Source organism: Hyposmocoma kahamanoa, unplaced genomic scaffold, assembly GCF_003589595.1.
Source record: "Hyposmocoma kahamanoa isolate Upper Pololo Valley unplaced genomic scaffold, ASM358959v1 67, whole genome shotgun sequence".
Taxonomy (NCBI): domain Eukaryota; kingdom Metazoa; phylum Arthropoda; class Insecta; order Lepidoptera; family Cosmopterigidae; genus Hyposmocoma; species Hyposmocoma kahamanoa.
Window position 1 is genome coordinate 577,600 of NW_020653855.1, and position 26,021 is coordinate 603,620.

General features: G+C 37.3%; 2 protein-coding genes across 3 annotated transcripts in view; one reads left to right on the forward strand and one right to left on the reverse strand.

Moving 5' to 3' along the window:
• Window positions 1-1,243: 1,243 nt before the first annotated feature.
• On the reverse strand, window positions 1,244-14,946 carry LOC113232238 (zinc finger protein 334-like). Its single transcript, XM_026466903.1, has 3 exons — window positions 14,796-14,946; window positions 10,005-10,779; window positions 1,244-2,707 (listed from the first exon to the last, which is right to left on the reverse strand). Exons 1-3 carry the CDS (start codon window positions 14,862-14,864, stop codon window positions 1,428-1,430), a joined length of 2,124 nt encoding a protein of 707 aa, XP_026322688.1. The 5' UTR covers window positions 14,865-14,946; the 3' UTR covers window positions 1,244-1,427.
• A 4,357-nt stretch (window positions 14,947-19,303) lies between these two features.
• The window catches only part of LOC113232215 (protein dj-1beta-like), an 11,808-nt gene continuing 5,090 nt past the window's right edge, over window positions 19,304-26,021 (forward strand). Inside the window, exons 1-3 of one of the 2 annotated variants that reach the window (XM_026466865.1) lie at window positions 19,304-19,349; window positions 23,857-23,965; window positions 25,158-25,277. In XM_026466865.1, the coding sequence (XP_026322650.1) occupies window positions 23,879-23,965; window positions 25,158-25,277 (207 nt within the window). In that variant the 5' untranslated portion in view covers window positions 19,304-19,349; window positions 23,857-23,878. Of the gene's footprint in view, window positions 19,350-19,407; window positions 19,520-23,856; window positions 23,966-25,157; window positions 25,278-26,021 lie in introns of those variants that run through there. The other variant, XM_026466867.1, reaches the window with a different exon arrangement.

Sequence of the window (26,021 nt, forward strand, 5' to 3'; positions counted from 1 at the left end):
AAAAACTAGTAAGTTACATTTGGTCATAGCTAAGCAAAAAGGATCCAATCCACAAAATTATCAAAAAATAAGTTATATGTATCAAACAGTTCCTAAAGTCTAACGTCTTAGATCAGCAAAATAATTCAACATATGAACATAGATAAATATCTCTGGAGTTACATGACATTATAAGTTTTGAAAATAAAACAAGAATGAGAAACACTTTGAAACTTTAAACTTCCATGTCTCGGAAAGTGGCTGGATATGCATTGGAACCTTTTTGTTTAACTACCTCCATTTGGATTTGTTCTTTATGAATGCCAAACGGTAGGTTTTGTAATGTTTCTATGAATTTATCCAACTTGAACTGCAACCGCTAAATCCTTCTTCCAAAAACATTTCAGACGCGATCTGAACACAATGTGACAATACATTCTTTTTTTTATGATACCAGTGTCGGAACAAGTCGTTCGCCTGGTGGTAACATGCCTGTCCATAACAGTTGCAGTGCCACTTAAAGCTTTAAATCTGAAAGATCTGACGGGCACTACCACTACGCTCGTCACCCTGAAGTTGCCTATTGTGTAGTGCCTGTAATTTCACCAGCACCGGCGGCAGAAATAGGTAACGTCATTCAATGAGACTATAGTCTGTCTTTTTTGAAGACGGAGTAAAATGACAGTTCATTGAGCAAGTGTTGCCCGCTTGCGAGCAGCTAGTAATTGCAGTCGATAAATATTCTATCGACTATCGACTAAATATTGGTCACGCAGTTGCAATAAATAGCCAAATTTGTTGCTGGATCATCCTCGACCAATTACTGAGCACAAGTTCATTGAATTGTCAATTTTTGTAAGTTCATACGTACATATAATAATAATAATAATAATAATCCATTTATTTCGGATACATTAATCCATGATATTTGTTAGTAAAGAAAAATAATGTATATTGAACTATGTTTATGAAAAATACAAAGAGGAGACATATTTTAAAGTTTTTCATTTCAATCCAATACAGATAATCAAATCTGGCTATTCTTGTTAAAATATATATGAGTAAAAAATTGATCTCGATACTAGTAAGCCAACTGTCAAAATAAGAATAAAGAAGGCAATGACGTAGTTAGTAATCATTAGAACATCGTAACATGCACAATTCAGTCATTTTTGGCAAATTTTATCTTCTTTCACAATCTATCGATAAAAGTATCGATAAGTACATAACTATTTAAAATTTTATGAAAACTGGCAACCCTACAAATGTCATTTTACTCCGTCTTCAAAAAAGACAGACTATAGGCGTTTATTGGATTTATCGGTTTTTATTCCGAAACTCCTCAAACGTCTTTTAAAGGTAACCACTTGATAAGTTTCACAGTACCTCCCTCATGACATGCGGCCAACTCGTTGCAAGCCAACTAATAACACAAGCTATTAAAAATATCACTTATCGTTATGACTATAAACATCCTCACTATGCGTTACATCTTTTTTAACACTCAAATTTTGTATCGCACCTTCACAAATATCACTTTTCTCTTCAACATCTTGGGAACTCCCCCCGTTGTCGACTAAATTTTCGGGTAAATCTTCAGGTAAATTCTCGGTTAAATTTTGCGGTAAATCCGCGTGTTTGAATTGCAAATGTTTATCTAAACTAGTTTTCTGAACGCACCGGTAAGAACAATGTGGACATTTAACAGACTTCTGTCTTGGTCTGTATGGCTTAAATTGTGCTTTGACATCAATTTTCTCGCCCTCCTTTTCATTCAAATGTCGTTGCTTGTGTTTGGTCAAGTTAGTTTTTTGAACGCATCTATAAGAACACATGTCACAACTGAATGGCTTTTGATCTGTATGCAAGTACATGTGCTTCACTAAATTTGGCTTCTGTACGGTCCGATACTCGCAGTATGGACACGCAAAAGGTTTATATCCCGTATGAGTTCGCTCATGAACTACTAAATTATTCTTCTGTGCACAACGATATTCACAATATTGACACCTGAATGGTTTCTCTTTCATATGCACGAGTATATGTTTAGCGACGTTATTTTTCTGTCCTGATTTATAATCGCAGAACGTGCAAGCAAATGGTTTTTCACCAGAATGCGTCCTTTCGTGAATTTTTAATATAGCTGGCGACTGGCAACGATAAGCGCACTGTGTGCAGGTGTATTTGCCTAGCTTCTCGTTGATTTCCATTTCTGTGGTCTCGGTACAAGTTTTAGCGTGTTGTTTTAAGTTTCTCTTCGAAGGAAATACGTCGTTACACTTATAACATATATACTCGCCCTTTATAAGCGACGTATCTTCAGTTATAGTTAATTTACTATCACTGTCTTCACTTTTTTCGTTGTATACTTGATTAAAACCGTTGAAAAAGTCGTTGATTTTATTTTCGTTCGGTTTTAAGTTTTCTTTAGGTTCTTCCTTACTTTCGGTTTTACCGCCATCTTGGGCGCCATTTTCTTGTCCGTTAGATCCGCCATTTTGTTTGAATTTTTTTAATTCCTCTTGATATTGATTCTCGAATCTTTGAATAACTAGATTTTGCGGATTCTCTCGATTAGCTGTATAGGTTTGTATATAATTTTGAGGTCTTGAATATAAGTCTATGGGACTTAAAGCTGGTATGTTGATATTAGGATTGTTATATATGTACATTTGGTTTTCTTGGACGTTTTGGTTGGTTACTTGATCGGTGTGGATTGGAATGTGATCTGGAAGCAAGAAATATGTAAATATTAGATATTTTAATATCTAATTAAATTAAAATTTAGACCAAATCTCGATACGAAATTCACCCCGTCCTTATCTAACTGGAAAAAGAGCTGATATCTATAAGTAGCTGAACAGATGTTCGTAAAACATAGTTAAGCACCATCCCTTCCCTAATAGTTAATAAATTAAAAAAAACGCTTTGAGATTACTCCATTCGTTGTGGATCTACGATGTGACAGACATATACAGTTTTAAATTTATAACTGGGTGTTAAAAAGGTGGAATGCTGCCATATTGGGCATCCTGCCACAATGACCCAATTTGAGTAATTTAATTTAGTCCTGGCTTCAGTTCTTAAGACATACAGATACACAGACATAGGCTTCAAACTTATAACTCCCCTCTTTTTGCATCGGGAGTTAAAAAGGTAGAATAATGGCAGCATTATTATAGCATTATTATTATATTATTATGTTACCAGAACATCTTGTACATTCTGCCACAATTACCCAATTTTAGTAATTTAATTTAGTCCTAGCTTCAGTTTTTAAGACGTACAGACACACAGACATAGGTTTCAAACTTATAATATCCCTCTTGTTGCGTCGGGTTTTGGAACAAAATAATCGACTGAACTGAAACAATCTTAACGATCTTGTAGTTAGCAGTCTAAGCACTAGTTCACAAATTCCCGGCTTCGATGCCGGGCAGGGTCAGTGAACCTACTGGGTATAGTACCGGACGTCTAATAATCTACTGCTTAGACAGATAACCCGAAGGTCACCGAGGTCATCCAATACGTCAGGAATAAAAGAAACAAATTCATTTGAAATATCTTTCCTGCGTTGCAAATAAAGTTTCTTTACTACATATTAACTGGTGTAGGTAAAGTATATGTGCCAACGTCAACCCATTCATACGTCTCACTGCTGGGCGTGGGTCTGCTCTCACGCGAGAGTTTTAGACCATAGTTAACGCGACCTTCCTTCAAAGTAGGACGTCTGTAAACTTATTATTGTTGTATATATGAATGTTTAATGATTTAAAAAAATTAAAAAAGGAACTAAAAAATTTTAATAATCGAAAATAAAAAACAAACTAATCTTGTGCAGTCTGATGGGCTGGCTTCATATATTTTTGGATGAACAAATTTCCTTTAATATGTCAGGTTTAGTTCTTAAATCGACTCCTCCTACGTAAAGTATCGTATGTTGAAATTGCCAAGTTTACAGGGGAGCGTTTTTAACTTTAAACCGAGAGCTGTCAACCATAAATAACGAAAAAAGGTTTATTTGCATTGAATAGGTTATTACAGGATCGTAGTTATTACATTTGAGTTCATCTATTCAGCCATTATACAAAATTTTATCTTCTAAGGAGTCATTTAGTTTCTTTTTGGGCGTGGATTAATTTCTAAAGATTTTTTTAAATAATTTTAGAAGCTGTTTGACAAATTTACAAACTTCATAAATATACATGGATGGAAATATATTTATTCGACGTGTGGGTTGCAATACGATGTTTTTCTTCCCCAAAAAGCTCATGGTAAATTTCAAATTTCAATTTCGCACTTAAATTCAGAAAAACTCAGACGTGATAGCCCGGATTCGAACCCACGGCCCCTGCTCAGGAGGCGGTAAGTCAAACTGTTTAAGTTACCACGGCGTTTGATAGAATAGTAGGAAGGATCGAATCTAAGGATTTTTTCAAAATAATTGAATATCAATTCAATAACAATTTATATACAATGGGCTGGTAGCTGTAAAGGTATCTAGCTGGGTGACGAAATATCATAGATTTCTCATAGATGGCGCTACGGCTAAAAAGTCGTTGGAAAACCAAATACGATGCAAGCACATAGAAAAATTCGTGAGGTCCGCTGGTTCGTTCTGCGTCTGACACGGTATGCTAGAAGAGATCGGTTCGAATCAGACCGGATCGAAGGAATTTTTTCGATCTTTGTATTAATAACTATAACAGAATAGTAGTAGACAAAAATTAATACGTGGATTCTGTAGTGAACCTTGGACGCGATGGGGAACACTATTGACTTGCCATTCACGTACTCTCGGTGCAGTATTAAAAAACTGACCTCAAACGTCATTCATCCCCTAGTTTGCCACTGAGCTGGTACCCTAGTGACGATGTGACCTCCTTACATCGTCATCCCGCCTTCTTATCGCCTTTTCTACGGTTCCTGGCCACTCGTTTTAAAATTTTTAATCTTTCTTTAATTTTCTTCGCTTCTCACCCTCTTTCCAACAAAAAAAGAATCATCAAAATCGGTTCACAAGTTAGGAGTTATCTCGTAAAATGCCGCCAAAAAAACATACAGTCGAATCGAGACATTCCTCCTCTTTTTGAAGTCGGTTAAAAAATACATCAAATAAATTCTATTTTTAAATTCAAGAAAGCGAATTTCAAAAAACTTTCGACAAATGTCGACTATTACAGAACAAAGTTGCAAAGAAAGTTTTCTATAGTATTGGCACTAAGTAATCCAGTGCCATTACGAATAAAAAAAAATGGACCCACCAGCTATCAACCTTTTTATTATTTATTTTTACTATAAAATTTTAACCTTTATAAAAGTTATATGTTAGCATACATAATTAATTTCTAGAAATATAAACTTGTTCCATATGGCATTTCAGAAGTTATGCATAAGTAAATTGGAGTTTTGAATAGGTAAAAGGTTATGTTAATTATAGCTTCCTTTTTTATTTCCTTAATGTATACAGTGTGCCCATTTTAAATATGTCATAAGAAGAAATTGACAACGCCCTTTAGTACAAAATTGGTTAAACTTTTTTATAACCTAACTAAAAGTGATGTCATTGATGATAAAAGGAATTTCTTTAGAAGTAATTGTATTTTTTTTATCATTTTAACATAATTCTTTTTTTTTTCTTTTATAATAGTAACGATCATAATTATCCCTGGACTATCAACCAATAAAGGACGACGTAGTTACGTACGGATCTCCATTGAAATTAATAAAATAAATAAATATTGTATGAAACACTAAAAAAAATTAATCTATTTATTCGCATTTATCTTGATTGTATTAATTAAGAAAACCTGTCAAAATTATCGCCGTCTACTTCACAAACTTAAGACAGACTGCGTTTGTATTACCAAGAAGTTTATAGCTGTCAAAATACGACAGATGTAAGTACGTATGTGTATTTGCTAAGTTGTTCTTACTCACAAAAATTAACACTCACTCCTGCATAGCCTCCGATTCAAAAGTCTGCAAACTAAATAACTCCTTAAGGAGTTTCCAACTTACAGCAAAATAAACGTGTTAAGCCTCATTGAACTGGTCTCCACGAGTAAGTTTGCTTACAAACGGTGCTAGACTCTGATGATGGAGCAGGAAGTTGGACACAGGAACTAAGCTTTATTAAAGCTAAATCTACCAAGTTTGTACACGTTGAGTTGATCTCGACGACTTCGCTGTTTTGTAATGGGGAGTTTTTTAAATTTTAATTTCAGTTTTTACTAAAATGTAATGATTAAATATGCACCCTATATATGTCTATGTTTTAATCACATCATGGCCGTTGGTATTTAGTACTCAAAAACACTTCTACATGTATAAGTAGTATGGGTACTTAAACGCATTTATGGTTAGCGCGATTTAAATAAAATTATGATCAAATAGACGATAGTAAAGCGCGGACCACACCGCGAACGAAGCTAAGCTAACTCTGCTTAGCTCACGTAGTTGCCTGCAACCAAGTATGCCAACTTAGCTCACGCAGTTGAATGCAAAGTTAAGGTAAGAAAATATCAAGTTGGAGATGGAGTCTCCGCCAGGCGGTGGAAGCTGCGCCGCCGGAAGAGCCGTGACAGGGGCGCCGACGGGTCATCCCGCACTTGCGGGTGCGGAACACCCAGACGGGTGCATAGTCGAAGTGCCCGGGGCGACCAGCGCTGGGAAGGTGGATGTGGCCGTCTTCGGCGGGAGGGGCAGAGGTTGGGCGGTGCCGGGAGGCGCCCACGTCTCCATCGCGGGAGTATCGGTCCCGGTCAGGTCCCAGATGAAAAACCTGGGCCTTATCCTGGGCCGGCGATGGAACTTCGGGGAGCATTTCCGGGCAACTTGCTCCCCGAATAGTGGGCGCCGCGTGTAGGGGCTCCTGCCCAACCTCGAAATCTGGTTGAGCCAGCGGAAGTGCGTCACCACGTTCCGACTGACAAAGATCTCATCGGGCACGGATGCTTCGGTGAGTATCTGAATCGGATCGGACGCGAGTCGACGACGCAGTGCCACCACTGCGGGGAGGACCAAGATTCCGCCCAATACACACTGGAGATGTGGAACATCCTGGTAGCGGCTATGTTGGCGGATCAAGATTCTCATGAGGCAGTGGTCTCCTTCTGTGAAGCGGTGATGCTTTAGAAGGAGTTCGCCGAGCGTATTCGGGAGAGGGCCGATCCCGCTTGGCGGCGGCGTACCTTCGCGGCTGCAGGCTTCGTTCGCCAGTAAGTTAGGCAGCCGCGAGGAGTACGACGGGGCCCGCTTGTGGCCCGCTTCGTCGTAAGGAGGGGAGGGGGAGGACATAGCTCCTCCTAGGTGCTGGGGGGTTCCGGTGCGCAAAGTTAATCCCGAATCCTTCCCACTAGAGCACCCGAGAAGACCACCGTGGATTTTAGCCGGTAGAAGTCCGGCCTGCCATAACCTAGGATTTCCCCACGCAAAAAAAAGAAAATACCTAGTAAGTAGTGACGTGTTACAGTATGGATACGTGCTGGGGTGAAAGGCGACATATTTTACAAAGCTTCGCGGGATCGTTGAGTTAGCTCGCTCGGTTAGCTTAGTTAGCAAAATGAACCGAAGTATGAAAAGATGCCCTGGCCACGTGAGCTGAGTTAAGTTAGCTTAGCTTCCTTGGCGGTGTGGCCTGAGCTTGACACTGGTCGACAATGAGCATCTGGGTAGCTTAAGCTGCTTGAAAAAGTCTAAGATAAAAAAATTATCATCTCATCATCGGATTGATGTTCTCAGCTAAGAAATCAATTAAAACGTCCAATCCATTTCACATTTGTGTCTAGCTGACGAAGCCTACGTTGCGAATGGACATTTGTAATTAATTTAGTTTTTGAATGAATAAAAATCAGTACAGAATACTAAAAAAACCGACCTCAAAAGTACGTGGAATTACATCTATTTGCCAAGTTTTATTGAAATCGGTTACCGGAAAGTGCGCAAGCCTGCATTCATCCCCTAGTTCGCCACTATATGGGACTTGACACAGGAGATAGTAAAAATCGGTTCTCACAACTCAAAGTATATTGAGAGAGAAAAACGCCTTGAATAGGAGAATAGCAAAATCAACCATTAAAATAATTGCTCCTAATAATAAAATTTAGGCGCTATTTATAAAAATGAATCTCCATGCGTGAACAGCCACCCTTAGCGGTGGATGATTTTCTTCAAAATTAAATGGGACTACTATGGAGGTACCCTCTTTCCAACAAAAAAAGAATCATCAAAATCGGTTCACAAATAGCGAAGTTATCGCATAACATACATACAAAAAAAACACAGTCGAGGCAGATTGAGAACCTTCTCCTTTTTTTGAAGACGGTTAAAAATTAAAAAGTGCTACTTATTTTTTTGATGTCTGTATTTTTATTATTACATACATTTCATCATCAACTCATTTATATGTGCTACTGCTGTATACGGGTCTCCTCTCAGGCGAGGGTTAAGGCCATAGTTCGCCACGCCAGCCCAGAGCGAGTTGAGGACTTCACACGTTTCTCGAGTGTTGTGAACCTTCTTCGACGACTTCGACGGTAAATTTCAAACTAAAGAACTTGTATCGAATTAGTATGGAGCTTGGTACTTTATTCCCAGAAAAATTAGCCAACCTCAATTTTTTTGCTAGATATAAGCTTCAAATAAAGAGCTTAGCAAAATAGATTAAAAAAATTATTGACACCTGCATTTTTATTTATTTATTTAAAACAAAAGTGTGGCAGATATGTTAAATTAATTCCAGCAACACTGCGATACAAAAAAAAGTCCAATAAGCAGCAACGCTTAGGGTCGTATTCCAGAACTCTACTCAACACTCAAGTCAGGACTCGAGTATTGCAGTGAGCACTGAAAATCACACTCAAGTCCTTGAAATTAGGGTCGTATTTCCAGTGCTTGAAATCATACTCAAGTCTGCTCAAATCCTGACTTGAGTTCTGGAATACGACCCTGAGCGTCGAACTCTACTCAATGCTCAAATCAGGACTTGAGTATGATTTCAAGCACTGGAAATACGACCCTAATGGCAAGGACTTGAATATGATTTCTAGTGCTTTAAATCATACTCAAGAGCATTGATTAGAGTTCTGGAATATGACCATCAAACGCTAAAATATTCAAAATCATAATTCTAATTGGCTAATTAAATCGCAACAAGAATGACTTTGACATCTGATCTGTCAATATTCTCTTATGGCTTTGGCCACTGGCCAAAAAATTACATACAAAGCCGTTCCATGAGATTGCGTTCCGTTGTAATTTACATATTATCAAAAAACCCTAATGATTTTCTGGAAATTGCAGGTGAAAAATACCTCGTTTTTAATTCAGACTCTATATTTTGAGAGCTCTTTACAAAAACCCAACTAATAGCCTGGTATATGGTACATAAAATAAATTCCGGAACACTCAGAAGTGCGAGGCCAGATTCGAACCCATGGCCTCTGCTTGTGAGGCGGTAGGTCACACCATAAGGAAACCACGGCTTTAAAAAATCAGCCACAGCCAAGTACTAAGAAGGCAAAGCGTCAAAGGGTTGTGTATTCCAAACTGCATTAAAAACTCAGCTCGAATCAGTTCGCGGTTCGAATATTGATGGGAACTAAATAATAAATAAAAAAGAAGTTAAGGCAGTTTAAAGAATCTGTCGAAGTTCAATTGGTAACGGTTCAAGGTTGTAGGTTCAAAACATCGATTATATAACCAGAAATAGAGACGAAATGTCATTTAACTTGTTTGAAAACTATTCTGCCAAATCATTACCAGTCAGCCAGCCCGAATTCGAAACAATTGTCGGGTGTCGTCAAATTGAAAAATTACATATTTAATATTTAACAACTGTTGAAATGTGATTTCGTTTGTTTTGTAATTAGATTTTTGGCTGTTTGTCCCACACCACCGAATGAAACAGCCTCCCATTGTTAGAGATATTATCTTTATTACAACAAATACAGAATATTTTTAGTATATACTCGATGGTTCAAAACTAAATTGTCTGCCTTAAAGCAAAAGAAAAAAACACTTACTGTTCAATCCGTTAACGTTTACTCCCTGGTTGATATTATCATAAAAATATCCATCATCTTCCTGTTCCGATTTAATATGAAATGGCATTGGTATCAATGTATCATGATCCAATCTTTGATTATCGTGTATCGTTATATTTGGTACAATTCGTTGTATTTGGTCTAATCGTTGACCAAGATTCTGATCCAATCGTTGAGCTATACTCTGTTCTATTAAATTATCATGTACCATTCTTCTAGCTTCCTCGTGTAATTCTTGCTCAATATTTTGACGGTTTAAATGGTCTAAATTCTGACGATTCAGGTGATGAGACAAATCAATGTCGTGACTCAAATTCTGAGGCAGTTCCATTGTTAAATTCTGTGGTAACACGTCGTTAATACGACTTAAATCGTTAATTCTTAAGTCTTCCGTTAAAATTTGTTGTGCTAAGTTATTTTGTAGTTCCAATTCGTTGAGTCTTGGTAAAGTTAAGTCTAAGTTACGGCTTAAGTCTTCGTGCCGTAGGTTTTGAGGTAATTCTTGGCTTAGATTTTGTACGAGCTCCATTTCTAAGTTTCTAGGTATGTGTGCTGGGATCTCGCTGAAGTTACGGGTTAGGTGATTCGTTTTTAACATGAGCGTGGACATTTGGCGCGGTGATAACGGAAGTTGGAAGTTATGTACAATCGTTGTCGCGTTGAGAGACGATTGTAACGATGATTGCATCGCTTGGTGCAGTTGCTCCATTGATATTGCTGTGTGTTGGTACTCCATTTCTGTTGATTTTTGGATCTGGAACAATATTAATTGTTGTAGTGATGATACAAATGATACATCACACGTTTAACGACGGAAGAAAAAAACAATGGGAGTGTTTTAAGCCTCGATTATTATCAGAACCGCTGTCGCCAAGACACACACATTCTAAATTGCCTCCGTGGCCGAACGGTTACCCAACAGGTCCCAAGTTCGATTCCCGGGCCGGGAGAAATATTTCTATGGCCTACATTTATTTCTCTCGTGAGTTTGGGTGTAATTTGTGGTCGTCTATTTGTGCGTCCATGGTACCTGCGACACAGGGTTTCCCTAGTACGGGGCTATGTTGAGTGTGTGCGTTATTATATTATATTTTTATATTCATAATTTTAAATACTATGAAATATTGACAGATACTTATAACAAATTCTGGAGAGTTAATATAATTTCAACTTTACCCTGTTGGCATATCGTTGAAAGTACAATACCATCAATACCTATTATTGCAAGTTAGACGTTTTGATTTTATATTGAAATTTCAATCAATGTGCTGCCATCTATCGGTAAATAGCTGAACGACGACGGATTCGAGATGTTTACTTAGTTCTCGAAATAAGAAGCAAATATATATTGCAGCAGTATAAGGTTTATTTTCGTTTCTTCTAACAAAAAAGAAACTATCACGACAAACAAAATTTAAAATTTAATAAAATTGAATAAATTAAGATTTAACTATGATATGAAACACCACCATAGAAAATATTATTTTCCAGGTTTTTCTCGAAATAATTGACACAGCCATAACATACAAATCGAAAATGGTGTATTGGCACACGTGGCACACATACTAAGTACTTGTACTGTATTCATTATTCTGTTTTTAAGGCAATACTGTCGCTATGCAAAAAAGTCAACTATTGAGAGTTGGCCTACATTTATTTCACTCGTGAGTTTGGATGTAACTTGTGTTTGTCTATGTGTGTGTTCATGGCAGCCGCGACACAGGGGTTCCCTAGTGCAGAGCTATGTTGAGTGTCTGCGTTATTTATTTATTTCTAATAATTTAGCCTTTTGAAGTAGAGTTAGAGATATTTTTACATTACAATTTTCCTTTGTATTTTAAATTTTCACATTATATCCCATAACTCAGCGTGTCTCTTGGCATAGGCCACCTCCAGATCCCTCCAGTGTGCTCTATCAAGAGCTACTCTTCTCCAACACGGTCCTGCAGCTCACCCTCCCATCTTTGATGCTGACGGCTATAGACGGGAATAGAGGGCTATTACGCTTTCCATCACGCGGGTACAAATTACCTTGCTCCATTTTTCCGACCTACGCAACAGATGCCCAGTCCATCTCCATTTTGCCTGATCTATCTCTGAAAGCACATCGATTACCCTGGTTCGTCTCCTAATACTGTCACTCCTGACTTTTTTAATTTTCCTGACGTTATTGAGGGTGCAGTATTATGTGCGTTATGGTACAACACGATTAACTGTCGTTACGATGACAGACTGTCGTGACAATGAAAAGAGCTAGAACGACAGTCGTCTGACGATAAATAGAACGTCACGATAAAAATGTGACGACAGATGATTATCTGTTCAGCTTCACATGATTCTGAACCGATAAATTGTCGTCACGACCTATTGGGAACAGCTGGACACGACAGGCGTTCAAAGACAAAATAAACGATCATGACACAGTCACGACAGATAGTCGTGCTAAGGGAACAGGCTAGACGTGACAGACGTCTAACGATATATAAAACGTTACGATATAATGGGACGCGCCGTAAGGCAAAACTATCACTACATATAAATGTTCAAGATCTCTGGTTAACGAAAAGTGTGGTTTTAGTCGTTTGAAAAATTCAAGGACACAAGAAAGTTTTTTTGCTCCATATTTATTTAGGGACTTTGATCGTTACTGAACATGTCAGCCCCATTAGAAAAACAATACCTCAAAAAAATAATAAATAAAATCCAGATAGATAAATCAAAATACTACCTAACCAAACATGTCATTGCATACAAAATCTCCGCGGCGCTACATGTTGGCTCCGACAAAACATGTTGAAACCACCCAACATTAAATGTACGGAAACCAGCTTGTGCAAATAACCGCGCCCTGATAGACTCCGTCCGCACACACTCCATGAGCAAATGATGTATCCTTAGGTATCCCACATACTTCGCAATTTGGTGAGTTCACCCTCTGCATAAAATACAAAAATTTGTTTATTGGAACGTGCCCGGATCGTAGCCTATGCGCGCTGATAATTTGACCCCTGCTTAACTTAATATGGTCAAACCAAGGGACTAGAAAGCTGAATCAGTGGAATACAATCAGCCAAGTAATGACTAAGGAAGAAAAGAGTAACAGGATTCTTTATTCCAAACTACATTAAATTATATCATGGATCTGTTTGTGGTTCAAGGTCGGTTTATCGTTCAAGGGCTTATAATACAACATAAAAATTAAAAAACTAAGTTTCGAGTTAGATAAAACTTTTAGTAATGAAATAGTCGTTTATCATTTATCATCAAAAATTTATGTAGACTCTCGTTTTCTTTAGCTGATCTGTGCTGGTACAGCTGGTTGGACACAGTGGACATGAGAGCAAGTGAGACTTACTTTGTGTGGGGGGATACGCAAGCACAAGGGTTTGTCAATTGAGGTAGCAGTACTACAGATATCAAGAATGGCAAAAATATAATAAACGTGCCAGACAACCATGTCTATTACCTGGTCTCAAGCTAAGAAACTATCTGTATGGCTACCAGAGCATAGGAATTCACTGCATGACACTACCCAGAACACCCAGACCAGAACCAATCACTCTAGGCAGTTGCAGAAAAAGCTTTTTTAAATTAATATTATTATTTATCTACAATTAGCTGCCAGACTATATTTATATTGCTAAGGTTATTTTTGGCATTTGAAAGCAATGCTTCAGCTTCTCCTTGTCAATGAACATATGCTGTCGTTTCAGCCTATTAATGTTGCCACCATCACCAGGGCTTTACTGAGAAGATTCGGATGAGTATTGAGTGGATCCCTGTGTTTATGTCTATACAGGTCCATCACTTCTAGAATCGTTGAAATCTCCAAGTATTTGTGGATTTCAGTGTTCCTGAGATTGGCCATGTGTGTGTCTATTATATATTAAAAAAAATTTAAAAACTCATGAGAGAAATAAATGTAGACCATACAAATATTTCTCAAAGCCCGCGAACCACATCCGGGCTTGTGGCAGAGCAACATGGTAATGTAGGCTATACAAACATGTCTCTTGGCCTGGCAATCGAACCTCGGATCGTAGCAGACCAGGATGGTAACCATTCGGCTATGGAGGCTGTTTGCCCCTAGCTATAACCATAACATGCCTAGCTGATCTATATTAAATTTCCACCCTCTATAAAAATTTGATTACAGAACATAAATTCATTGTTGACTCTGACTTAATAATTCAAAGATATCCTTGAATATTTTCTTGTGCTGACATCTGAGTGTATTTCACACATATTATTAATATTGAACCAAATCACTATCCCAGTGATCAATTTATTCTATCCATTTAATAACCTGGTGATATATATATAGTATAATTTAACATAAACCTTTCAAGCCTAATTTTGGTCAAGCACAGTGAAAACCTGTCCTTAATTTGATACTGTGAATTTGTAAAAAAGTTACAATAAAATTTGATCCCTTAAAAAAAAATTTAATTACAAACCACAGAATGTAAGTCCCTGTAAGACTCTGGTCAGAATTAACAATTTAAAAAAATTAGACAATAGAATCAAGACAATTCCATATACAATTTTTTTGTACTTATCACTTGCCAGAGTTAGATACAGTAATCTGTCTCTTAATCACTTGAGATAAGAAATAATGACTAAAACAAAGTGATAACTGTTCAGAATATAAAGAGCTTTCAAGGATACGCAATCTATTTAAGTGTCAAAGTTCGCGAGCGCAAAAACTAGTTTTTATGTCGACAAATTTATTTTCATTAAAATTTTCTTGAAAATTTCAACCACACTTACACTTTCAATATACGCCTTATATTGCTCCTCGTCGATGAGATTTTGAGCTTCTCGCTTAACAAAATCCATTTTTAATATTTATACAATCTTTTTGGTCACATAAAACACATTGTTCTCTCACAAAAAACTGTTTTTTTCACATAACGTCCACGGCCTAACCTAAAATGGATTTTGTAGAAAAAAATACTTAAATTATTGCGTTCGATCACAAACAAATGTTACATAAAAGCATTTTATGTTGCATCTCTAAGATTTATAATTAAATTGACAAAGAAACTTGAAACAGTAACAATAAAAACGATTTTTTGTTCGCTTTGACGTTAAAAATGAACGAAAGGAAGCGGTCATAGACAACATGGAGTTACCGTCAACGAACATCTGTCAGGGATACCGTAGCTTAATTTATATTTCCTTAAATTGGACCAAGTTTTGTTTATAAGTACTGTCTTTATAAGAAAGAAAACATAATATTTTTTTATGACACCAAGTGACGAAACGTGTGCCTGGGAGACGCCTCTCCTTAACAATTGCAGTACGGCTTAGAGCTTTCACTGCGCCCGTCACCCTAAGACATAAGTTGTAAAGACCCTTATGCCTATAATTTCACCAGCACCCTTAGCGTCCAGTTACACGAGTTCCGCTCAGTTACTATGTACATTAATGGCGAATCTGAATTTTATTTACTATGCAACAACAATTAAATTCCTTTGAATAATACAAACGCGCGGCTGCCGCCAAACCGCAGCGTAGACCAAATTCAAGCCAGCCTCGTCCGCGTGGCTGAGACGCTCATTTAAGTTAAAACGTTAAAGCTAAATGAATATAGCGTATTTTGCGGCAAATCAGCGTGAGTGCGATGAAATTCGTGTCGAATAAATCCGCCCTTACCATTTAAACCGAAACGCGGAAATGTGCACATTACTGCTTGGCGGCAGAAATATGCAATCTAGCAATACTTCCTTGAACGAACTCTTACAAGGCGCTCTACTGCTACAAAAAAATATAATATAATATCTTCTCATCATTTTTTGCTTAAGCAACCTTTTCATTGATAATAAATTTTAAAAAATTAAGTCTTCCTCGAAGTAGAATTAATTAACCCCATAAGAACATCTGAAAGCAGCTCGTATCAGGCCATTAATCTGTAACCTGTTCTACTTAGAACAACGAAGACTGAAATTCATAATCCATAGTACAACTTTAGCAAAATATACCGTATTTAATTATGACTCCCGCTATAAAACAAATTCAATTTAGGCTCTGTGGTTCTCGTATTTTTAATTCTCGTGAAAATAATCATGAAAACCTAAGAACTCGAGATGATCATAAATTTTAATATCTCAGACCAAAAATTAAAGTATGTTATGTATTAAAGTATGTAAGTTGTATTATGTAAAAAAACAGTTAATGCACTTGTTATTTTTAACTCTGCAGTTAGAATACAGTCATAGTCTATTGGCTGATTTTATTGTCCGTGAGTGTAGATGGGCACGAGTAGCATAAAACCAGATTTGACCGATTTTAAATAGCCACTAACGAGTTGGAATCGAGTCAGAAGAAAAGTAACAAAAGCGTTTCGATATTTTATTGCACAGTGTGTATTATGTATGTACAGACAATTTGCAAATTCAAAAAATCCAGGCGAATTGCCCCGACGCTAAAAGAGCGGAGCTCCATACTTGGTTTTTTAGTATTAGATAGAGGGAAATTTTGGGTCTTTTGTCACGCACTAGTTCATTCAGTCGTTAAAACAATATTCTCAAACATACACACATCAAAAGCGTCTAGGAATCAAGCAAGTTTTTGCCTATTACTACACAGGGCGCACTATAAGTTTCCGGAATTGGCCACTTACATAAATATTTAAAAAGTAATTAGAACATTTGAAAATAGAACTCTTTGGCTGTAGAATACAGTTTGTTTCATCTGACTGTCACTTATTTTTACGTTATGACGTCATTTTAGAAATTGGTTGTCTCTCAATCAGCATAGATTTAACTCGTGAAAATTTTCGTAGTATGATTTTCTACGACTTTAAGTATAATTAAACAGCTCAGTGGAACTTCGCTCGGCTTCAAACTGCTTGTGACTTATTATAGCTTGTTTACAGAATTCAAACGCGGTCGTGTAAATCTCAGTAACGATTTCGTGATGGTCGCCCGTCCACTGCTGTGAACATCAAAAACATCGATGCTGTGCGCCGTATGATCAAAACAGACAGGCATGTGGCATACTATGAGATTCGGGCATCTTTCGGCATAGGCATGTGTCAAATATAATCAATACTACACAAACGTTTGGGTGTGAAAAAGCTGTGCTCTCGGTGGATCCCACACAATTTGACTGGGGCTCAAAAAACGGATCGCGTCACTTGGTACAATGTTATGCTTACTTAATAAGGGGAATTTCCCCCTTATCTCACTGGTTAGTATCTTAATATTACCGTTTTATTTATTTATAAATTATTATTGAAAAAAAAACTGAATAATGGGTACTTCGATGCGACATTTCCATAGTATTCATTGTCAAGTTCTAAACACTATGTAGATGACGCAAAAATTATAATTTTTCCACTTCACGTCAGGCAACGTTTAAATAGCGGCTGACGTCCAGTCTAATATGTGATGTAGGTTGGGGTCAACGTAATATGTCTACTATAAGCCTTAGATACACTACGGGACAAATGGAGCGACATGTTGCGCAACATAGCGCTCAACATCTACGCGAAATGTCCCGGGGACAATGTCTCAGAACATTTTGCAGGCCTAACCTTGGATACACTTATTAGAGTTTACAGTAACGTCGCCGGAGGAGGTTGTGGCAATTAGTGCTACATAGTTATTTCGGGTAGCTTAGCGAAACGTAAGCGAAAGAGAAGGTGGTGGATGAGGGATGAGGAATTACTTACTACAACTAAAAAGAAGAATTGAAAATGAAAATGAAAATGAAAAATAGTTTATTTGTACCATCACAAACTACAAAATTCTTGTTACATATATTAATAAGTACTAGTTGTATTAGCTAATTATAGTTTGTGAGGAAGCTGGAATCTAAACTAAGTCGTAACCTGTGCTATAGCTTCCAGGTCCTCCCACCACGGCTATAATTATGATTTAAAACGTAAGCACTTAACATTTAACAAAATGTATGTCTGGTGTGTGTGTGTGTGTGTGTGTGTGTGTGTGTGTGTGTGTGTGTGTGTGTGTGTGTTTGCTTACTTACTGCATAGGATCTTCTAGCTGTGGATACTCTAATATAATTGGCAATACGTATATTGGAGTGTTGTCGAAGTACAGTGTGCAGAATATCAATTAGACAAACAGAGAGAACACCGTTGGAAATCTTCGCGGCTTAAACAAGCATACTTCCAGCAACACTCTCTGTGCTCTTTCCTATTCCATCATCGCAGACTTAGTGTCTCCACCCAAGGATGTAATGCAATACAATATGATAGATTGCGCCAGTGCTGGATATACCATTTCAATAAGTCTGCTATCAGCAATATAACGAAGCTGTTTGAAGATGTAAATCAATTTCCTTAGTCTCCGTGCAACCTCGCGAATGTGCCGATTGAATCTGAGGTTATTGTCAAATATAACACCAAGATATTTTATATTTTGGGTACAAATTATTTTTTAAGTGATCGCCGAACATCCTTGCAAGCCTTGACAATATCCTCACACGCATCATTTTCCTTTAATTTGTTTTGATATTTACAGTTTGATGAGTCCCACAATAAATCATGATCCTGGTAAAGTTCTATAAGTAGAAGCACGGTTTCGTTTCCCCACACATGAGACATGTTGAGAGTCACGTTGCGCACATGACTACACTTGGCAACAATAAAAGCGGCACTGACGCGCGGCATGTGTTTTCGTTCTCGACACACACATAGACAACCACAAATTACACTCGAACTCACGAGAGAGTGGCAGTCCAGCATGATAACCGTTCAGCCACAGAGGCAGTTAATGGGTTGCAAAGTGTTACAGAGACACCTAAGTACACTGTTGCGCGGTGTGTTGGGGGACATTTTGTTCCTTAGTGTATTCAAGCCTTTATACCTGCCAAAATGCCGGACGAAATTGGCAACTTCGGGGAACAGTGAAATTGTCAATTTTCTACTGGTCTTTCTAATTCTTCCAAGAAATGGGGTAGTTACTTATAATATCAATAAAGTATTACACCATAGATCAACTTCGTTTAGTAATATATACAATGTACCAGCACCTAGAAACATTATTACGAACATCTTATTGTAACTTAATTAACTACGCTTAATTAAATAATACAAACTAATTAACCTTGAATATTAATTTTATTTCAGTCTATTTGTAATCTTTGACTTGTTACTACCTGCATAACAAAACTGATAAACGCCGGTAATTTGACCTTCAAACGCACTATTATAATTTCAAGACGATATTTTGGTTGTCATTATTTATTTTACATGATTTTTCTAAGGAGGTTTTGCTCAATAACAGTCATTTTTTCGCATAATATAACGAAACATTATCAAACTCAATCCGAAATTCCTTATATTTGGAAGAAAAGGTAAATTATAATGTAATATTTAATTTTATTTTATAACCTCAAAAATTTTCTGCGTAATATAGCCGGTGAACGTTAGTTCACAATTTCATAATGTGTATACCTATTAAAACGACAGCCCATGTTGGTCTGAATGTAATGATATCAACTTTATTGTATTGCTACTGTTTTATGTGAGTATTTGTTTGGTTTTTCATAAAATGTACTTGCAGAACGTCTCGTAAATTTTACAAAGTTGTCAGACGTTGACGTTGCGTAGTAAGTTTACCAAGTTCATTTATCAAAATATGCCAAAGAATGGTTTGAGTTCAACACTAAGGGCACCGTCAAATAAGATGCTAGTAGTGCTGCCGTGACGCGGCAGCCACTGCTGCAGCGCTTCAATAATTAAATTTTTAGTTAAATTGTGATTGCAAAAACGGCGCGCGCGCGTCACGATAGTGGCCTTATTCAGTGAGTTAAATCTAATGTATGTAATAGATGTGTGTCATTGTGTTCGATCAAATCAAAATGATTCGAATTGCACCTGTGGCCCGATAACCTGGTTACTAGCTTCTAAGTAACCCGATCATTTTAGAGTTTATGGGACATGCGCGCAATATTCGATTTTATCATTATAATTTTAGAGATTATTCAACAATTGGACATAGTTATGTGAACAAGAACCAAACCACATGTTGAGTGAAATTGAGTTATGTATTTAGGTAGAACACTAGACATGTCCTTTACCCGCTCACAAAAGATCCTGGCAATATACCAAGTCAAAACGGAGAAAATAAATGTCCTTCAGGGTACCAACCCTAAATAAGTAACTTTTTTATAGCTAAAAAGAACCATGCTGCTTAACTTCATTTATATTATTGGTATTGATGCAACGGGCTAGTTTCCGCAACTCGACGTCAAGGCGTCTATTTTGCGCCTATTTTTTTTTTTAACTTCATATAATGTATTTTTTTTAATATGCTAAATGGATCCATGTCACATGTACTGAAGTACTGTAGATCTTTAGCCTTTTTATTACGAAAACTAGAACATAGTTCTTGTTAACTAAATAAAAAGATACATAATGTTTTCTATTTATTGCTGTATAATATAATAAATTCCCGACATCATTATCTATGCTACACATAACTCACATTGTTTGTCTCAAATAACTTACCTATTTATTTTTTCACACTGTTTTTACAAAAATCTAATTATCTCGAAAGTGACAGTTTGTGAGTTAATTCTCCTCACTCTTTGTTTGGGTCAAACATTTGTTCGAAAGAACCTTCGTTTGATTGAATAAAAAAGTCAAGCAATCGATCAACGAGTCAACGGGTTAACAGATCAATAAGTCTATCAATCATTCATCCTAATTGCTCAGTGGCGTAGTGTCCATTACATGGTAATTTCGTAAGTTTAATCTCATGTTCGGTATGTTGTATTTTTTAAGAGTGCACTAGCTAATATTAAAATATTAATGAATAATGAATTAGTAATTTTGAATGCTCTTAAGTTTTTGTTATGTAATTTTGTTTTGTAACACCGTTAGTTTTCTAGAAGGATTTTTAGTGTCCTAAGTGTGGTTTATCAAAAATGCATTTATACTTTGTTTCAATCCATTTTGAACAAAAAGTAAACAAACAAGTCAATGACCCGACCATAGACGGTTTAGTGGTGGCCAATTGTAACGCCAACTACAAATCGATTAATTAATTTAATGAGTTGATTTGTTCAATTGAGTCATATTAGCAGTTTTCCTTACATAAGCTTATTTAAAATTTCAATTTAAATCATTCAAATCCTTACACTTAGATACTCATTGAAGTGCGATTGAAATGTTCGATTTAATAATCAATTACTAAACGTTAATTGATTGAACCGAATGTTTTTTTTTTCGAATAGCACTATGCAACCATAGGCAAGACATAGTACCATTTTCAAATACGATTTTATGATGCTATTCAAATAAATATTGTTAGAAAAAGTGATTTTTATGATAAATTTATTGAGTGATTGCTTTACAATTATAACCAAACAGGATTGTTTACTATTTGTTCAAACTGGATTGAAACAGACTATAGACACATTATCCATCAGTAGGAAAGAATAAAAGCTAATTGTATAATTTGACACTATGGCGTTTAGTAGTGTCCGGTCCGGGTGCCCCGCTAAAATGTCGAACATACGATCGAGTCATTTGACCCGATCACACTACGCATGGGTCATGATCGACCCGGGTTATCAAAAATGATCGACCGACCATGTCTAGTACGTAGACGCTCCTTGCGTTCACACTGGTCGTGCGCACCAGAACTGACTCGAGGCGGGTGCGGGCGCAGGAGTACGCGTGGAGTGCATTTGGATCTATTAGTTTAGTCGACCCATACCTTTAGAAATATATAGAAAGAAGTTGCCAAACGGTAGCCCCACAGACCACATAAATACTAGTATAATAGACTGGTTAGTGGGCGGGGTCCGCGTTACCTAGCTTATCACCAGACGGGCATATGAGTGTCAACAGCGCGTCCGTCGTCGTTCAAATGTGATATATGATTATTTTGTGGAAAAAGTAGGAATATTGTTTAATATATTAAGTATCTATATTAAGTATTGTTTAATATATTAAGTAGGAATTGTGCAATTGTATCATGTCGCGTAAGAAGCCAAACTTTAAAAAATACCCCGGGAGTGATTTAATTTCATCGGTGAGTACTAATACTCTGTATTTTCTAATATTTTCAACAATACAATACTATAATTTCGAAACAAAACTATTTTCTTGCAACTCGGTAAAAACAATATACATTGGTTGGTAGCCATCGCCGCCGTCAAAAGAACAATTTGAATGACGCTCAATGAATTGCTTGCACTAGTGTCGTATTACACTTGGTTAAGGTCCGCGTGTTGTAATCAAATTATCGATATGTAGAAACTCTGTATTTAGAAACCCGTTTGATTTAGTTCAACATTTTTTTATCATGCTGTACCAATGTGTAAACATAAATTGTGTACAGGTATTTAAAAGCTAACAATTTTGATTACTTAAATGTTTGGTCCCAACACTAGCAATAGTTTTTTTAATTTTGAATTTAAGTAAAAAAGATATATTAATGGAAAAAATAGAAATATAGATAGAAGAGGTACAGTGTCGATAATTTTACAATGCACGTAAGTTCGTGGAGTATCAAATGAAGACTATGAGATTGGAGATTTTTTTTCCCTTATCCGCTTGAGTTCTTAGTTTTATCACAGGCATGATTTACATTTGCAGTTTTTGTATTGATTTTTTTAGTTTCCCGCCGGATCCTTTTCAAAGGGAGAAAATGGGCTGAAGCAACAGGCAGTAAAAGCTGGGTACCTACTAAATGTAGCACCATTTGCTATAGGCATTTCATGATGATTATCACATTAAATTATATACATATGAATAACAACCGAAAAATTAATTAAGAAATAAATCATTTGGTTACTCAGGCAATATATGACATGAAACTCAGAGTCGCAAATTATAGACCACATCTAAATGTAAAAACATTTCTGAAGCATTGTCAATTATTTCTCGTCAAGTTTTCATGAAACAAATGATACGCTTCTTCGCCTTCGGAAATAAGTATCTTCATTTTCTTGACAAGCTCGTCGACGATATCGATGTAGTCATGTTCAGTCAGTTCAGAAAGAGGTAATTGTTGAACAAATATTTCAGGGAGAATAAAGATTTTTATGATGACTGTGTTTTAATATTTCAACCCTTCCAGTGATCGGATTGACTGGAAATCTAGTAGGTTAATGAAAGTACGATGACAGTATAATAAATCATTAATACTGTGATTGTAGCATGTAGCTACGTATACGCACACGCCTGCGTAGCTAATATGAATTAATATTTGCGTGTAGTAAAACCTTATGCGTATTTGGTAACAAATGTGTGCGTGTAAAATTCAGCTACGCTAGTCTCGAAGAAATTGCTTTAAATGCCGTTTCCATATACTCAGCGATGAACCCTAATTATACCAAGAATAGAGCAATGCCTAGTTCAAAATTCCGCTAGTTATGAAACAATGTTGATATCAGTTACATGTCACGTCCCTATCTGTAGATTGTCAACTTTTTGCTTTTGTTCCAAGAAATTTATGTACATAGGATTCTTACCTTTTATATGACTAGTAATAGTAAAACCTTATTAGATCCAAATAAGTTTCAATTTTTTTACCAAAAGTTTTTTATTATTGTCTATTTTCGTTCGATAATTTATAACCAATCAAAATTGTGTTATCTTAGCACTAATGTAAGATTACGTTTTCAAATGTGTGCGTGTGGCGACACCGGATTTGATACAAATGTTGCTAGATGCCATTTCCATTCTTTTCTTTCTTGCGTGGGTACCCCTGTCTATACTTTGACAGATGAAATAAGACACTATCGAGTGGGAAAGATAGAACATCAATGCCACCAGGATGACCATTCGCCTTAAAAGGTTACCCGGTTACTTTTATGCAGTTCCTTAAACATTCTTTGTTGTTATCAGACTTCTGACCACAACGCCAGTCATGTCGAAGTCAGCGTTAGTGATCCTGGCTCAGGGTGCCGAGGAGATGGAGACGGTTATCACTGTTGACATGCTGCGCAGGGGTGGAGTATGAAGCATCTTACTTTTGAGGGTGCTTCTTGACCGTGAGCATTCGCTTGTAATGTAACGTTCAACAGCGAGCATTACAGGGGTTGAGGGGGGAGAGCCGAGAATTTGTTGCGCAACATATGTAACTTCGGTAGCCTCCTTCACCGGGAGCATTCGCCAGTAATGTAACAATCTGTTCAGATTCTAAGGCTGCGATTCCACCAGATATAGAGCAAAAGTTTTCAAGTTTTTACTTAAGTTAGGTGCCTGCGGGTGCCTTGAGTACCAGTGAGTGCCCACGAGTGCCTTTGAGTACATAAGCACTCAAAGGCACTCGCTGGCAGTCAAAAGCACTCGCGGGCACCCACGAGCACTCCTGGCTCTCGCGGGCACTCGAAGGCTCTCCGAGGCACTCGCACGCACGCCTTGTTACCTCGCACATCTCTGGTGGAATCACAGCCTAATCGAATGTTGGATGTTACATTACAGGCAAATGCTCGCCGGTGAAGAAGGTAGTTTGTAATATAATGCTTAAAAACGAATCTTTATAAATGCTCGCCGGTGAGGGAGGTAGTTTGTAATGTAATGCTCAAACGAATCTTGAATTATACATTACAGGCGAATGATCTCGGTGAGGCAGCGCCCTAAAGGATTACGCCACCATCAGGGGCAACATTTATTTATGTAGTTGCCAATATGTTATTTTAGTAGATATGCCATCTTTTTGGTTTTGAGGATGTTTTATTGTCCACACCAGAATAATCTTATTTTATCAACACCAAACTAATCTGGAATTCAAAGGGCTATGCTGTTTCACTGCGAGGTCGAATCAGAAATGAGGATATCCCCAAAAAAACCAGAGTTACCGACAGCCCAAAGTATTGCAAAACCTAAGTGGCAGTGGGTGGGGCAAATTCTTTGCAAAACAGATAGCCAGTGGGAGTTCTCGAGTGACGACCGCTTGCCGAAAGCCGCAGTATGGACACACAATATTTGGGAGAGGCCTATGTCCAGCAGTGGACGTCTTTCTGCTGAAATGATTATTTTAGTCTCTACAACCATAGAATCTAGCTTGGATTTGATTTTACCCAGAAGAAGTCGCGATTCAGATGATTAGAATCAACCGCTTCAAATTTGGCAGACCTCTAGTTTACCCTGAATAATAATTATAAAATAATATGTAATACGTGCTCTTTAACTCCATGTTACAGGTAACAGTGACACTAGCGGGTCTGGATGGCAAAGACACAGTACTCTGCTCGCGGCAAGTTTCACTTGTTCCTGATAAGTCATTGGCTGATGCTCTTGCTGAGAAGCCTCAGTATGATGCGGTGAGATATATACAATACTTCTTTTATTGTTAGCGCAGTAGACCTCGAGATTTTCGAATCAATTATTGGCTATATCTCCGAATCAATGAGTTAATGAATTTGATAGGAATGGGAGCTTTTAAAATATGCCTCCACTGCGTACCTGGGGGCCTACCACAACCTCTTAAAACAATATTACTTTAACCTTACATTGACTTTTCGTACCATAACGCGCTTAAAGTAAGCTTATTGTAATGTTAAAACTATGATGTTTTATTGGCAGCTTTGTGACTATGCATTCACTCAGTTCGTACTATGACGCGACTTTAACATTAAAGTAATATTGCTCTTATGTCAAATTTAGCAATCTTAAAATAGTTTTAGCCGTGGGGCGACGGCTTAAGAATACATTGTCGCCTCCCCATACATGCCCGTGGGGGTCGTAAGAGGCGACCGAGGGCGTCACAAGTGTCCATCTGCTTAGCATTGTGGTAGGCTCTGTGCCGACTGGATAGCGACCACAGTACACACGGCGGAAAACCCTCCACAGTGAAACGCTTTTGCGAATCGCGTTCAGGGATCAGTTGGTGTACATCCAGTGCATTTGGCCAGACCGGCAAAATGATAGTGACGGAGTGAAGATATTTGTGTTTTCCATCCGTTACTCTCATCTCTGGACTGTATTCGCACTTTCCATCAGGCGCGGTGCAGTCATTTTGTCGAGTCGCAATAAAAAAAAAAAAAAAAAAAAAAAAAAAGTTTACA